This window comes from Aureococcus anophagefferens (assembly GCF_000186865.1).
Source record: "Aureococcus anophagefferens unplaced genomic scaffold AURANscaffold_14, whole genome shotgun sequence".
In the NCBI taxonomy this organism is placed as follows: Eukaryota; class Pelagophyceae; order Pelagomonadales; family Pelagomonadaceae; genus Aureococcus; species Aureococcus anophagefferens.
The window spans coordinates 1059697-1070637 of NW_008705574.1; the positions used below are offsets into that span (position 1 = coordinate 1059697).

The following is a 10941-nucleotide window of genomic DNA, read 5'->3' on the forward strand; positions in this document are numbered from 1 at the left end:
CGATGGGCTGCGACGCCCCCCCGCCCGAGGGCAAGGTCGCCTACCGGTCCGTCGTCTGCGGAATTTGCGTCGAAACGACGTGCCTCGTGTTCAGCTTCGCGGCGCTGGCCTTCGGCCTCGGCTTCCCGGGGCTGCGCGCGGCGGCGTCGCTTTCCGTGACGTCGGGCATCGTCGCGCTGTCGACGGTCGCGAGCTACCCGTGCTGCTGCGTCCACGGCGGCCGCGGGGCCTTCAAGGCCTTCCTCGGGCTGAGCCTCGTCTTCTGCTTCGTCGCGTTCGCCGTCGCCGTCGCCGTCGACGAGACGCCCTGCGTGCGCAAGGAGTGCTTCCAGCTGACGGTGACGGACCAGTGCGTCCGGTGCCCGGACGAGGGCAAGGACGAGCGAGACGGCGGCGTCGATGATTTTAAAGAAAATAGGTCAAGTCCGAGCCTCCGGGCCGTGACGACTTCATCGAGAGTTTTTGATGAGGCGCGGTCGCGACGCTCCGCCCCGACCTAGGTGCGACCCGGACCTGTGCTACGAGTGCGCCCACGCCATCGGCGACATCTTCGGCGACGACACGCGGTGCGACAACGTCAACTGGTGCTCGAACTGGGACCCCGACTGCTCCAAGTCGGGCAACGAGGACGACCACTGGTTCTACGGCTTCGAGAGTCTCGACGACTGCGAGGACTACCACGACGTGCCCTTCCGCAAGGGGCTCTGCGTGTCGCTCCTGGTGGTCGCGTCGCTGTTCTCGGGCGCGTCGCGCCTCGCGTCGGGCTACCTCGTCCACGCCAGGGCAGGAAACGAGTGCTTCAAGTTAGCTTCAACATGAGTGTTCCGCGCGCGATTGTTACAGAGAAAGCATCCACGCGTCGAGAGCGCTCCGAGAGATGATCGCTCGTCCAAGAATTAGCCGAAACGAGTGGAAATCGACCGAGATATGAGCCTCCAAAGTTGGGAATTTCACTCTCTTTTCCTGCCCAGGTCCACGTCGCGCCCGAATCGAACGGCGCCATCGGCGTCGCCGCGAGCGTCCAGCCCGCGGCCGTGCCCGTCGTGTCCGCCGTGGAGCTCGCGGGCACGGACGGCCCCGCGGTCGTCGCGGGCGCGGCCGCCGTCATGGTCCCGAGCCAGCCCGCGCACCTCGAGGGCCACGCGCCGCCCGACGACCCCGGGGCGGCGAAGCTCCTCTAATTCGCAGCACAGCCCGACACCTCCATGGCGTCCGCGCCCTCCCGGCAGAGGCCGTGGAGGAACACGTCCATGAGCGCGGCGCACGTCGGCGGCCGGTAGTGCATCCCGTCCTGCGCGCCCTCGGGCCGGCTCGCCGTCGGGAGCCAGGCGTCGACGAAGTCCCACTGCAGGGGCTCGAGGTGGGCCCGGAGCACGTCGGAGAAGACGCGGCTCCGGTTGTAGGTCACATAGGGCTCCCGGAAGCCGTGGACCGCGACGCCGCCGAACTGGACCAAATGCGTCCGGATCTTCGGCTTGTCGCAGTGGAGGCGGTCGAAGGCGGCCCGCGTGAAGGGTCTGAGCGTCCGCTTCGCGTCCGCGACGGTCTTGGACCACTGGACGTGCTGCACGCCGAAGTTCGACAGGACGACGCCGAGCTTGCCGTCGCCGACGTGCGCCGAGAGCACGCGCAGCAAATTCTTCAGCGCCTTGCCGTCGTTGGACATGGTCATGGAGAGGGACATGACCTTGACGCCCGCGTCGGCGGCGACCTTGTCCGGCGGCGCGTTCGGCGCGCCGCCGAGCTTCTCGTAGAACCTGGGCAGGATAAGGGTGATTCAACGTCGCTTCAACGTGAGTGTTTTGCGCGCGCGCGTTCCGGAAAAAACATCCACGCTTCGAGACCGTTCCGAGAGATGATCGCTCGTCCAAGAATTAGCCAAAACGAGTGGAAAACGGCCGAGATATGAGCCTTTGAAGTTGGGAATTTCGCTCTCTTGTCCTGCCCTGCGTAGAACGCGGGCGTGCAGCCCTGGATCACCGAGTCGCCGCTGAGGAAGACGACGTCGACGCCGCGCCGCTCCAGGCACGCCTTGACGTCGTCGGGCGCGTATCGTTCGTAGGCGCAGTCGTGGGGCCGCCAGGCGTACTCGAAGTCCCAGTCCGCGTCGGATTTCTTCGTCCGGTCGCGCCGCCGCTCGAGGCCCTTGAGCCGCTCGCACTCGCCGTCGCAGGGCCCCCGGACCCAGCGGCCCGGCGCGGCGCCCGACGCGCAGGGCGCCGTCGGCGTTGCCGGCGCCGCGCCGACGACCTCCAACGCCAGCGGGCTGCCGAGCGCGCGCGCCTGGCCGCGGCACGCGTTGGATCGGAGCCGCGCGGGCCACGCGCCGCGCGCGTTCGTGAGGCCGCCTAAATGCTTGACGACGCGCTCGTCCTTGCGGCTCCCGGACTCGCCACCGTCATTTTTGTCCGTGCCCTTCACGCTTTTGTAGAACGTGCACTGGGGCGGCTTGCCGGGCTTGCGCTGCGTCCAGAACGCGCACTCGTCGTAGAGCATGCACCGATCGCCGCAGAGCATGAAGGGCGACCCCCGCTTCAGGTCCCCGCCGGCGGCGTTCTGCCAGTCGAACTGTTCGCCGCGCCAGCCCCGGCCGCGCTGGACCTTGACGGCGTCGTAGTGGGGCGTTTTCGGCTCCTCGTCGCCGCGGAGCCACGTATTCAAAACGTCGACGGCGTAGGCGCCCGGGAGCAGGCCGCGGCGGAACGTGGCCGTCCAGGCGCAGGTTTCCGCGCTCGGGACGACGTCGGCGACCTCGATGGAGGGGCCGTAGGCTCTTACCCAAATTTCCAAAGCGGACGGGTCGCACCAGCGGAGGTCGCGCGTGCCGTTCGTCGTGTAGGAGTCGAACCAGGGGTACGCGTCGACCGCTTCCTTCACGTCGCAGCCCTTGACCGTGATCGTCAGCGGTCTTCCGGCCTCGGGCGACGCCGGCGCCTCGGCGACGAGCGCGAGGCCGTACTTGGACAGCAAGTAGGACCGGCTCACGGGCAGCCCGCATTTCAGCGCCGCCGGCTCGCCGAGGAGGTAGTCTTCGCCGATGGACACCTCGCAGGTCCGCGGCAGGGCCGCGGCCGTGGCCGCGAAGAGCACGGCGAGTCGTCGGGCGCGGCGGCGCGGCGGCACCATCGTCGTCACCATCGTCGCGAAATCGTCGCTTCGGGTCCGCCGTGCCCTTCAAATGCTGTTAGTGAAGTACAAGGTTTAAAGTTGAAGACTGGCGGTAGCCCGCCGGCGGGATATGTAACGCATGGGGACTTGGGGGGACCGCCGGCGCCGCGCGCGACGGCGCGCGCGCGTCCGTTCACGCACGGATCGGCGCCGGGGCCGGCGCGACACTTGGTGCGACGACGCGCGCGGCGTCGACGGCGGCGACGCGGCCGTCGAGCCGCAAGAAGGCGCCCTCGCGGAGGACGACGCGTCCCGCCGCGAAGCCCGGGAGGCCCGCGAGCGCGGCGACGACGGCCTCCGTGCCGAAGAACGCGTGGCTCGCGACGGCGTCGCCCTCGACGCCGTGCGCGAGCGCGAGGACGGCGGCGCCGCTGGGGGTAGAGTAGGCCGCGTTTCGCCCCGCGAAGAGGAGGGAGATCAGCGCGTCGCAGGGGACGCGCGCCTCGGCGCCGAGGTCCGCGGGGAACGCCCAGGCGCCGCCGGCGCGGACCGGGTGCCAGGGCGTGAGCGCGACGTCGGGGCCGACGCGGACGAGGTCCGCGAAGCCGCGCTCGACGGCCGTCGCGACGACGCACTGCACCGTCGCGGGCCCGCCGGTCGCGTCGAGGAGCACGTCGCCCGCGACGACGGCGTCCGCGCGGAGCGGCGCGCGGTCGCCGTAGCGCACGACGAGCGAGCCGCCGGACACGCAGCCGTTGCAGCGCGAGTTGTACGCGCTCGACATGTCGCGCGGCCCGGCCCGGCCCTGCTTCGACGGCTTCGGCGCCGGCAGCTTCGCGAAGGCCGCGTCGGCCACCGCGAGGAGCGTCGACGCCGGCGCGCCGAAGTAGGTGTCGACGGACGCGTCCTTGAAGTTGTGGCGCGTGGCGGTTTCGTGCGCGCTCCGCAGCGACCGCACATAGTGCGCGCCCCAGCGGTCGAAGAAGGCGTCGCGCGAGCACGCGATGCGGATCTGCGACTCGAGGTCGACGACGTAGGACGCGAGCCGCGCCGCGTCGCCGTCGACGTCGGGCCCGTCGAGGAGGCCGTAGGCCGCGATCTCGCCGGCGGCGTCGGGCCCGACGAGGTCCGGGAGGGCCGCGCGCGACGCCGCCTTCGACGGCCGCGACGCGACGGCGTCGGCCCAGGCCGCCGTCCAGGCCGCGACGCGCCGCATCTCCCGGAGCGCGTCGCTCCCGTCTTTCGCGCGGTCCGCCGCCGCGGCGCCCGCGCCGTCGGCCGCCGCGAGGGCCTCGCCGAGGCCGTGCGCGGCGGCGAGGCGCGCGCGCGCCGCGGCGGCGGTCGCGGCGGCGGCGGCGGCGCAGGTCCCGCGGTCGGGCGCGCCGAGGACCTCGGCCATCGACGCGCGGAAGCGCTCGACGCGCGCCGCGCGGCCGGCGGCGGGCGACGCCGCGGCGGCGGCGACGTCGCGCAGCGCGGCGAGCGTGGACCGCCGCCCGCCCCGCGTGCCGACGACCTCGACGACGGCGACGACGGCCGCGGCCGTCGCCGCGGACGACCGCAGGGACGCGACGAGGTGGTTGAACGACGTGCCGACCATGCCCGCGTCGGGCACGAAGGAGAAGAGCCCGCCGCCCTCGCGCGCGAGCGACAGGAGCAGGTCGCTCCGCAGCGCGTAGCCAAAGCCCGCGGCGAAGACCGCGACGGTCTCGGACCCGTCCTTCGTCAGCCGCTTCGCCCGCAGCGCGGCGACCTCGCCCTCGGGCGGCGAGTTGTTGGGTACGCCGTCGGTCAGCAACAACACGGCGCGCGCGTTGTCGCCCGCGCCGCCGACGAGCTCGTCCACACCGAGCTCGAGGCCGCCCCAGAGGTTCGTCGACGTCCCGGGCGCGAGCTTCTCGAGCGCCGCGTGGACCTTCGCGACGTGCGCCGGCGTCACGCGCGCGAGGCCGACGACGACGCGCGCCTGCGCGTCGTAGGCGACGAGCCCGAGGCGGCACGTGTCGTCGAGGGAGCAGGCGACGCAGCGCGCCGCGTGCTTGCAGACGTCGAGCGTCGAGAAGCCGTGGCGCTGGACGTTGCCGGCGGCGTCCTGGACCTCACTTTCCGTGGCCATGGAGCCGGAGACGTCGAGGACGATCTCGATGTCGACGCCGCTCCTCTGGGCACCGCCGGACGTGTGCACCTCGACCATGGCTTCGCCGCCGCCGAGGTCGACGAGGCGCAGGTCGAAGGCGTCCGGGGCGGCGGGCATGGCGCCGAACTCGTTGACGACGGACGGCATGGTGCGCTTTGGGTTTGCTTTGGGCAGCCCATCGCGGTGCTTCCGGAAGCTTCAGCGCTCGGTCCTCGAATGTTCGGAATTTTGCGGGGGGCTATCTCCTGCAGCCCGTCGGGCCCGTTGGCCTATCGGACCTTCCAATAGAGGACATTCATCGAAGGGCGACCTGCTGCGCGTCCTCTCGTACGTGACGAAGGATGGAGAACACAACCAGGAGATGAGCGACGTCGCGCTCTTCAAGAAGGCCGCGGACCAGCCTGAGGCGCTCAGGCCGCTCAGGCTTGTGGACACGTGTCGCGTCGGCTCCCGGCGCATGTTCGCCGAAGCCCGGCAGATGCATCGCTCCTCCGTTGTGTCGCCGCGGCGGAGGTTGTAGTGCGCCGCGGACGCGTCGTCGTCCGCGCGCGGCCCGTGTTGGAACAACCCATGGCGTTCTTTCGCGCCCATCGGTTGCCCTCGCATGACGTGCGGAGGCCACGGGCGCCGGGCAGGTTGGCCTTAGGCTTGAAGTCCTTGATGGACTCGCCGACGCCGCACTGCTGAGGACTCCGATAAATCTTTTCAACTCAGCCACCTGTACTTCGATGAATGAGGCTCGCGGCGCTCGAGCTCCAGGGCCAGCCAGTGCAGGCGCCCTGGGAGAGCGACGGTTGCTACTACCAGGGCACCGTGCGACGCCCAGTCCCTCCCGGGCAGCTTTGCAAAGCCCGAGACCTGGGACGTCTACTCCTACGACGACGTCGCCCGACGCGTTTCTAGGTCGACGCGGGCTACCCCGACTCGGACCGCCCCCGAGACACGAGGGAAAACATGCGCCTTACGCCCCCCGCGCCGTCTCCGCGAGGTCCGGGTTCGGCCGCGCGACGACCATGTAGGTCGTCCCGAAGTGGAAGCGGCGCACGGACTCGACGACGAGGCCCGCGTCCGCCATGACCGCGCCGTAGTCCCTGTTCCAGGAGCAGCCCCAGCGCAACAAATGGCGCTCGGCGTACCGGTCCAACAGGTTGTTGAGCCAGGCGTAGTGGCCCCGGCCGTGCTCCAACAGGAGGATCGCGCCGTCGCGCTTCGTCGCGCGCTGCATCGCCTTGAGCGCCGCGACGGGGTCGTCGACGGAGCAGAGGCCGAAGGTGTCGACGACCGTGTCGTAGCAGCCCGTCAACTCCTCGACGGCGCAGCGCCGGAGCGCGAACCGGCCGTCCGCGGGGAGCTTTGTCGCGGCGACGCGGAGCATGTCCTCGGACGCGTCCGTGGCCGTGATCGACGTCGCGGCGGCCGGGTACTTGCCCAGGTTCGCGCCCGTGCCCGCGGCGACCTCCAACACGTCGCCGCGCGCGCTCCGCAGGAGCCACCAGCGCAGCAGCGGCACGCCCATGACGATTTCGTCGCGGCCGACCTGGGCAGGACAAGGGTGCAAAATTCCCAACTTCAAAGGCTCCTAGCTCGGCCGGTTTCCACTCGTTTCGGCTGATTTTTGGACGAGCGATCATCTCTCGGAACGGTCTCGAAGCGTGGGTGCTTTTTTCCGGAACGCGCGCGCGCGGAACACTCACGTTGAAGCGACGTTGAATCACCCTTGTGCTGCCCTGCGGCCGACCGTCACGTCGTAGTCGCCGCTCAGCGCGTCGAACGTCGCGACGCGGCAGGCGCAGGAGCAGGCCGGCGCCGCGTCGGCGGGCGCCTCCGGCGCGTTCGCCGCGCTCGCGACCCAGGCGCAGGCGACGCCGGCGCCGAAGAGGCCGCCGCCGCCGACGGCGACGACTACGGCGCCGGGCCAGGTGAGCTCGCGGGCCGCGCCGGACGCCGGCGGCGCGCGCGGCGCCGGGCCGCCGCCGCGCTTGGCGCGGTAGCCGCCGCGGGCCAGGAAGCGCCGCGACGGCTGATTTCGCAGCGCTTGGCGCAGTGACGAGGCGCGCATATGCATGCTCTCTCCACAAAAAGGCACCATTGACCAAGTTATTGAAGGGGGTGCGCACCCGAAGACCCCGCCCGGAGGCTCAGACGGAGGCGTAGCCGGGGGGTTGGCGTTCCCACACCGGCCCCTTCCTCCGACCCAAAGATCGCGCGTGCACTCGGATCGGAGGTGTGGCGGCGGTACACTCGCGCCAAGCCTGGCACCGACCGCCACGCCGAGAGCACGCCGGGATTGGCGCAAGGCAGTAGCATCCTGAGTCGCCTCATTCAGACGACACTCAACGGACTCTCCGTGGACCGGGGGAGGTTGAGAACGAAGGCACCCGCACCCGACGGGCAGGACGTCCGGCTCGACTAGGCCGATTCAACCTCAGGACCACAAGTGGCTAGCCGAGGGCACCGCCGAAGAGGACACCCGTAGTCAGCGGGACCGAAGAGAGCAAAGACGCCGACGCCGACGGAACCGCACAGAGCGCCACGCTACGAGGAGACGCTGCAGAATGCAGAGAAACGAATGGACACGGGCACATCGAAGCCCGCACACCGAAGCCACCGAGGGCGCCGACCCCACCAGCTCCCTCCGAGACTCACGTCGAAGGCATCCGAACGAAGCGAGCGCGCGCGGCAGCCCCCCGGGCCCATGGGCGACGTCGCGCCGATGGCCAAGCCCTGCAAGTCCTCGCGCTCGGCGCCCCGCTGCCCAATCGACGCGCGCAGCGGGGTGCTCCGCCCCGGGCGCCCACCGGAGCCGACGCGGCGGGCCCCACCACCGGCCGCTGCGCGAAACCACCTCCGCGCACCCCGGAGGACCGCCCCATAAGCTTCGGCGTTATCATGTTGAGTTACCATTGTCGATTGGTTGATGATGCCTTGAAGACGGAGGGGCTGCCTCTCCTATTGGCCTCTCGCCGCGTTTCGAATGATGATGGGTCGTCGCGCCATGGTCGTCCTCTGCGCCGTGGCCGAGGCCGCGCGCGTCGTGACGCCCGACGGTCCCGTCGTCGGCTTCGCCAAGGGTGGTTTTGACGCCTTCCTCGGGCTGCCCTTCGCCGCGCCGCCGGTCGGCGACCTGCGCTTCCGCGCCCCGCAGCGCCCGGCGAACTGGACGGCGGACCGGCCCGCGGTGACCATGGGCGCCAGCTGCCTCCAGCCCGGGTCCCGCGCCGTCGGCGGCAGCAAGGGCTGGCCGTCCATCGATGTTGATGATAGTTCCGAGGACTGTCTTTTTGTTAACGTCTGGGCTCCGACGGACCGCTCCACGCCGCTCCCCGTGCTCGTCTACCTCCACAGCGGCGAGTTCCGCTACGGCTCGGCGAACGACGTCGAGAGCCGCTGGCCGTCCTTCGGCGCCGGCGGCGATAGCGAACCCGTGATTCTCGTCGCGGCGAACTCGCGGATCGGGTTTCTCGGCTACGCCGCGCACGAGACCCTGGACGCGAACGCGGGCCTCCTCGACCAGACGTTCGCCCTCGAGTGGGTCCAGCGGACCATCGGCGCCTTCGGCGGCGACCCGACGCGCGTGACCATCTTCGGCGAGAGCTCCGGCGGCACGTGCGTCGGCTACCACGTTACAGCGGAACGGTCCAAGGGCCTGTTCGCGCGCGCCATCCTCGAGTCGCCGGGCCTCACGCAGACGTCCTCCTACGCCGACGCCGCCGCGAACCTCGAGTTCGCCGCCGCCGCCGCCGCCGCCGCGGGCGCGAAGGCCTGCGCCTGGTCGAAAAATTGGACGACGTACCCCGGCTACGCGGCTCACAGGGCAGCAAAAGAGAGCGACATTCCCAACTTCAAAGGCTCCGATCTCGGCCGTTTTCCACTCGTTTCGGCTGATCTTTGGACGAGCGATCGTCTCTCGGAACGGTCTCGAAGCGTGAATGCTTTCTCTGGAACGCGCGCGCGCGGAACACTCACTTTGAAGCGACGTTGAATCACTCTTTTGCTGCCCAGGTGGCTCAAGCGCGCGAGAAGAACGCGACGTTAAAGTGGACGGCGCTGCCGAGCTCGCTCTCCGCCGCCGAGGCCGGGGCCGCCGCCCGCGAGGCCTGCGAGCAGGACGACCGGTGCTTCGCGACGTTCGTGCGGAGCGACGCGGGCAGCGGCGAGTGGGTCGCGGAGCTCTTCGGCGGCGCGCTCGCGTCGTCCGTCGCGCTCCGGCGCTACGGCGGAACGACGAGCGACTTCTTCGCCGACGTGCGCCGGCCCGACGGCGCGTCCTTCGCCGCGTGCCTGCGGAGCGCGGACGCGGCGGATCTGGTGCGCGCCGCGGACGGCGCGCCCTTTGGGGACACGTTCAAGGACGACGCCGTCGCGCCGTTCGTCGACGGGACGCTGCTCGCGAAGCCGCTGAGCGAGCTCGTGCGGTCCGCGCCGCTCAACGTCGACTCGCTCCTCGGCGGGTCGAACAAGGACGAGGGCACGGAGTTCATGGACGTCGCGGCGAAGATGGCCTGCGACGGCGGCGCGGTCGATCTCGCGAAATGGGCGGCGGAGATGTACGGCGGCGATTTGGGCCGGGCCGTGCCCTGGCTCTACACGGAGGCGGCGCTCGACCTGCCGGCGCCGAAGTGCCGCGACGCGGACGATCCCACGGGCAACGGCACGTCCTGGGCGTGGCGGTCCGCGATGCGCTGCGCGGGCGACGGCGCGATCCTCTGCCGCGTCCGCGACCTGCTGCGCCGCGGCGGCGAGCGCGCCTACTGGTACGAGTTCCGCGTCGTGCCGTCGTACAGCGTCAACGACGGGTCGATATGCAATTCCTGGGCTCGTTCCACGGCGCGGAGGTGCCCTTCGTCTTCGGAGACGCGTTCGAGCTCCGGTCCGACGCGGAAAAAAAGGTCGCCGCGGCCATGGGCTGCTACTGGACGTCCTTCGCCGCGTTTGGCGACCCCAACGGCGCCCCCTGCGCGAAGGACCTCCCCGCCTGGCCGACCGCGGCGACGAACAACCTCCTGGCCTTCGGCGGCAACGCGACGACGAACGCGACGCGCATCTTCGTCCGCGAGGACCCCAAGGCCGACGCCTGCGCGACCTTCGCGAAGTACCCCTGAGCGCTTAGGACCCCGCGGCGAGGCCGGCCTTCTCCTGGGCCCGCTCCGCGCGCCGGTACTCGATGAGCCGCTCGACGGCGAGGTCCGCGGAGTGGGCCCGCTCCTGGGCCTCCGCGATCTTCGCGTCGAGGAGCGCCCGCTCGTCCTCCTTGCGCACCGTGGCCTCGGCGAGGTCCGCGCGCGCCGTCTCCTCGACGAGGACGGCCGCCTCGAGCGCCGTCGCGGCCGCCGCGGCCGCGTCCGCCGCCGCGTCGACGTAGGCCGGCCGCTCGCCGCGGTCCCAGGGCCCCGCGTCCTTCGCGTTGCCCCGGAGCCGCGCCACGAGGTCCGCGGGGAACGCGTCCGGGTCGTCGACGACGTCCGCGAGCCGCGGGAACGCGGCGGCCGCGGCGACGATGCCGCGCGTCGTCCGCTCGCGCTCGTCGGCGTCGGCCCGCGCGTCGGCGGCCGCGCGCGCGTCGTAGGCCGCGAAGAGCGCGTCGGCCGCGGCCGCGCGCGCGCCCGCGGCCGCGGCCGCCGCGGCCGCCGCGTCCGACTCCGCGGCGGCCGCGGCCGCGTCCGACGCCGCGGCGGCCGCGCGCGCGGCCGCGAGCG

At 71.3% G+C, this 10941-nt stretch overlaps 3 protein-coding genes across 3 annotated transcripts; 1 reads left to right on the forward strand and 2 right to left on the reverse strand.

The window, feature by feature from the left end:
• Positions 1–1177: 1177 nt before the first annotated feature.
• Positions 1178–3126, reverse strand: AURANDRAFT_65450 (hypothetical protein; the record flags this gene model as incomplete). Its single annotated transcript, XM_009040265.1, has 2 exons — positions 1178–1757; positions 1958–3126. The coding sequence occupies 2 exons, from the start codon at positions 3124–3126 to the stop codon at positions 1178–1180; spliced, it is 1749 nt and encodes a 582-aa protein (XP_009038513.1).
• A 63-nt stretch (positions 3127–3189) lies between these two features.
• Positions 3190–7304, reverse strand: AURANDRAFT_71955 (hypothetical protein; the record flags this gene model as incomplete). The annotated part of the gene is made up of 3 exons (XM_009040264.1): positions 3190–5441; positions 6211–6782; positions 6990–7304. 3 exons carry the CDS (start codon positions 7302–7304, stop codon positions 3302–3304), a joined length of 3027 nt encoding a protein of 1008 aa, XP_009038512.1.
• A 933-nt stretch (positions 7305–8237) lies between these two features.
• On the forward strand, positions 8238–8951 carry AURANDRAFT_13844 (hypothetical protein; the record flags this gene model as incomplete). The annotated part of the gene is made up of 1 exon (XM_009040260.1): positions 8238–8951. A coding segment is annotated over one exon (714 nt), but the record flags the coding sequence as incomplete, so codon positions are not given.
• Positions 8952–10941: the final 1990 nt, after the last annotated feature.